Raw genomic sequence first — 5,013 nt, 5'->3', positions numbered from 1 at the left:
ACAATATCGTAGCGAATCACAGTACTGCCTCTGTTCTTGCAGTGAAGTCAGGACCGTAAGATTTCATTTAGAGGTGGGATTGATTACGTTGCAAGTATTCGGAACGCAGATCGGTGCAAGAAGCGAGGCAGTACTGTATCGTACGACGCGGAGCCCGGGACAGTGGCGCCCTCTTAATTTATCACTGAACCACGCCCACCCTCTCCCCCTCCAGCGTCGCCCGGTGCTCCACCAGATTAGTTTATTTATTTCGCGGACACGCAGCGAACGTTAATTTATTAATCGATTGTGCGGGGCGCGCGAACATTACCGCACGAATTAATTGTTTATTTATTTATTCGACCAGGTTCGGAGAATCGACTCGACGCGTATCGAGCCGCGTCTATATGTGTACAGTGCGCCAATAAATGCTGTGACTCCGAAACAATTTTTTTTTCTTTTTTTTTTTAACCATAGAGTTCGTCGTTGCACAGAGGAAGATAAATTTATTTCGATAATTAATAAGTGGACAATCAATTCTCTACACAACCAAATAATAACGTAAAAATATTTTAATTGGACGTAATGAAAAAATGTACATATAATATCGTGTGTATAAGTAAGTAAATCTAATATTAAAATGCATTTTATGGTAGAGTTTGATAATGTTATGAATTCTGAGAATAAAAATGTTAAGGTACCATTAAGTTACATGTATCTTCATACTTTTATTCTCTGAGTTTATCTCCCTATCAAATTCTGTAATCAGCTGGTCTCTGAACCAAAGCATAACAACAATTTTGAGGTAATCACTGTAATCAAATTAAGTTAGTCGTTCGATAGAAATTATTTTCCTAATCGGTGAAAGTATCTTCCAAAAACCTTGAATATATTTGGAAAATACAAAACAGATCGAAAATCTAACTTAATCGATTAAGTAAATTCTTTCGATTCAAAAATAAAAATAAATTAACAGTACAGAAAAGAATTCTTTCCTACGGATTAACGTTGGATTATCTCTATGTTTTACTACCAGAAAGCAAAGTGATTCAAATTACGCAATGCTTTCTAGGATTCCCTAATGTTATAAACTTCCAGTGAAATTTCAACAGAGGCCAAGGGACAACGAGAAGAACACATAGGTAAGAGCATCAGAGAAAACGAAAGGGGCCGATGACGCACGCCCGATCGTCGGATTACGAAGAAAAGTCCGTCTCATTTCTCTCTTGCTCGTTCCTCTTTGTTCAGAATCGCCCGGTTCCGGTCCTATGTCCGGGCGACTGCTTTCACTTTTAATTTTTAAACGTCTTTTTTCTCCCACAACAAACCCACGGATCTTGCCCCTCCACCGCAAACCACTCGGTGTTCGTATAAATGAGACGGTTGGACGCGACTGGTTGCGTCTCATTGCTCCAAGTCCATTCTTCCGGTGTTATTGGCCGCGGATTAATTCTGTGGCACGATCACGGACTTTCTTTGACTGCAATCTAAAAAAGAAGGTGAGAATAGGGGATGATTTACGCTTCTTGGGTAAAACTTTACTTCGACAACGGACGAATACAAAATTCTGTACACGCAAAGATCTATTTGCAACGTTTGTTCGATGAGCTTCTGTTTCTCGATGCAATTATCTGCCGCCATATTAGGAAATTTAAATTATCCTTTTCAAATATATAAACTATCTTAATTTAAAATTTGTACATTTGTTTCGTTGATTAAGTTCCTGTTAGCATACCTAAATCGAGATGTGGTGGATATTATCTATGGCGCCGTAGCGTAAATGTCTCGAAAAGTATTGGATATTTGATCCTATAATAATATATTTGCAAATAGGATAATGAAATCTATCAATGCTCGGAGTCTCAACTGAACAGTGGGCTCCTTTTTCGAGCCTGCTGTGTTTCAAAATCGATTTTGTTCGTTACCAATTATTTAAATAAAATTTTACCCGCCTCTGACGTCGTCTCTACGTGGTCGGTATAACGAATGCCATGCCCGCGCGACTGGAATACAAGGTTACGGACCCGGTTCCTTTCCAACGGAGCATCCTCATTGGTCCCTCTGGCTAACGGCACTTCGGTGTCCATGAAACGGTTGCGATCGAAGCCGTGCTCCAACAGACGCTCGTCCGTCGTTCGTGAATCACGAGTGTCGTTTTTTTCCCCCCCGAAATCGTGAAACGATGTCGTTCGTCGACGCGACGCGGAAGCTGGCCAGTTGACAGAGTTCGGTAAGAGATCAATGCCCGATTTTTGTTATCCGGAACCGCATAGTTTCGTCGAGACCAGCGTGTTTCGTTGCCTCCTTTCTCGAGATAAAACTAGGCACAGCTGCTCCGATGACATAGTTGCGCGCCTCGATGCTACGATTTATTTTCTTTTATCGTTCCGATGACGGGTCTGTGAATCGAGGTAACGTTTCGCAACATCGGATGCTTACGAGGTGTAATTGTTTGTCTTATAACGAGTGTTGTAGTTTGAGAATGGCGTTGATAGGAATATGTGACCGTAGGTACAACATGCGACTGGCGCCGTTGCTGGTAAACTATGGTCTGGTGTTGTTGTGGATGCTGTTGGTACCCTGTCGCTCTGTCACCTTCGAGGATGGACCTACCAGCGAGCAGACCGAGGGACGCGGTGAGTCTAGTGATTTAATTTCACCTTTCCCTTCGTGGAATTTAAGCCTTGTTTCGATTACTGGGTATCCCCTTTCTATATATTTTTTTTAACACTGTTTCTACTTAAAAATTTTAACCTGAAATTATTAAAAGAGTTTGGAGGTTCTGAATCCCCACTCTTTAGATCATTATTAATTTATGTTACCAAATTATAATAATTTCTCAGATCTTCTAAATGCTAGCTGACGAGGTCCTACCAAACACTATGACGCACAGTGTTCTATAACTTCGTCATTTTTACGAAAATCAAGTTAAAACATTACCTAATATGCTACTTGAAAGTTACCCCAGGGAAGGATCTAGAATTTGTCAATGTTTATAGATCATCAGGGCAGTGTAGCCCTTCAACCCTTCACCTCTGTTGACATGTACTGATTAGAATTGATTCTTTCAGACAACCAGGTCCCAGAGCCCCAGGAGCAGGTGCCATTCAACAGAACGCGACAGGGGAAGGGAATTTTCGATTGGATCGGTCTGGGAACCGGGCGAAACGTGGATCCCTACATGGCGAAGACGAACAAGGGTTGTTTGAATGGAGATCTAGCCGAATGTTTCAAGTCCCAGGCGTTGAGTTACTTCACTGACTTCTTCGACCAGCCCCACTACGATCTGAACGATTACGTCAAAGTCGTCAGGATGTCCAGGGACGTGGTGAAGGAGGTTGGTCGTCAGCCGTACGAATACTCCAACGAACCAAGGTACCAGTCATTCCAAAGTCCTTTCACAGGCATTTCGAACCTGCAGGGAATGAAATATGACGTTCGGAACATCGATAGACTTCTATTCATCGATGATACAATATAGTTCTTATTGTTGAGGCTTTTGAGTATAGGTCCTTATCCCTGAGTTTCTTAGAGACCATTCCCTCTAATTACTGTAAGCTGTAGAAGCCATCAAATTGTGTTTGTCCTGTATTTTAGGTCCAGTGATTCCGAGTGGGACCAACTCACGAAGTTCGCCATGAGGAAGGCCGAGAAGTTCGTGAAAACCGTGGCCATTGAGTTGCACATACCATCCGAAGAAACTGGAGACAACGAGGTCTACGCCCCCAGGTTCCTGGATGAAATTGCAGACGAGATTGATACTCTGGAGAACAAAAAGGACACTCTTTTCTGTGAGCACTCTATCCTCTATAAAGAAAACTCTTTCCTCCATTTTTAACCCTGAGATTGTGGTTGAAGTGACAGATACATGCAAAAATTTTTTAACAAACTTAAACTTCGATCAGACACCTTATACAATGAATACTTTTTAATAAACGTCTGGAAGCAGAACTAAATTATTATCTAATATAGATACTTTACAACCGTTTCTTTAAAATCGATGGTTTCACGTTTGCATAAATTTTATATTAAATGATACTGCATGATAGCAGTACACTTTCACCTCAGTCGCAAGGGAACGAATATATCCTGTTAAATAATTATAAATAATATTTGCCATTTTTTTGTTAAACGATCATTTTGCCACGGCCCATTGAGCAATTTTTAATTTAGGGTTCTACTAATACCGAGTTTTACAGCCCGCCATCAGCTGAAGAAGCTCCTGATCCCGATGCTGATCGTTCTGAAGCTGTTCAAGCTCAAACTACTGTTGTTCTTGCCCCTGATTTTGGGCCTGGCGTCTTTTAAAAAGTTCCTCGGCTTCCTCGCGATCGTGATACCGGGCTTGATTGGCTTCTTCAAGCTCTATAAGCCGCTCACTCAAAATTATCATCCTCCGGTGTATAGTCAGAGTGGGATTGGCTACCCTCCTTACTACAAGGAAAATGTTAATAATTATCCTTATGCAGAGCAGGGTGCTCATCCAGCTCCTGAGTACCAAGGTGGTTACCACAGGGATAGCGTATCCTTTGGGCAGGACCTCGCTTATCGAGGCTACCAGGAGTACCAGTCATAAGGATGCTCCATATTCGAAAGATCGTTTAAATTTTGAATTGGTTCCACGATGTAGAAAATATCTTTTCTTTTGTTTTTATGTGCAAACAACGTCAAAGTAAGGAAAATATTCTTTGGGCGAATTCGAGTAATTGAATTCTAGAAAGTTATCAACAAATTTAGAGTCGTGTTAAAAACAATACATGGAACTTAGGTATATTTGAATAACTCAATTTTAAATAATTATCGATGAATTTGGAACTGCGTTGTTAGAAAGAGAAATAGAATTTTGATGCATTTAAGTAACTCAATTCCAAATAATTGTCAATAAATTTATAATCGTCTTGTTTACATGTATAAAAGTTCGCAGAATCTAGAGTTGTTCAAATACGTAAAAGAATATTGTATTTAACGTAGTTTTAATTGGTTCTGTTGGACGTGGAGAGCCTGATAGTATTATGGAAATTGTGTTGCTATACT

General features: G+C 40.6%; 1 protein-coding gene across 1 annotated transcript; it reads left to right on the top strand.

Annotated features, from left to right (window-relative positions):
- Positions 1-2,128: 2,128 nt before the first annotated feature.
- Osi2 (DUF1676 domain-containing protein Osi2) lies at positions 2,129-4,555 on the top strand. The gene is made up of 5 exons (XM_076774953.1): positions 2,129-2,209; positions 2,491-2,615; positions 3,051-3,354; positions 3,577-3,770; positions 4,179-4,555. The coding sequence occupies exons 2-5, from the start codon at positions 2,498-2,500 to the stop codon at positions 4,553-4,555; spliced, it is 993 nt and encodes a 330-aa protein (XP_076631068.1). The 5' UTR covers positions 2,129-2,209; positions 2,491-2,497.
- Positions 4,556-5,013: the final 458 nt, after the last annotated feature.

This window comes from Colletes latitarsis, chromosome 10 (genome assembly GCF_051014445.1).
Source record: "Colletes latitarsis isolate SP2378_abdomen chromosome 10, iyColLati1, whole genome shotgun sequence".
NCBI classification, from domain to species: domain Eukaryota; kingdom Metazoa; phylum Arthropoda; class Insecta; order Hymenoptera; family Colletidae; genus Colletes; species Colletes latitarsis.
The sequence above is the reverse complement of the archived record's forward strand: the minus strand, read 5'-3'. Positions and strand labels throughout refer to the sequence as shown.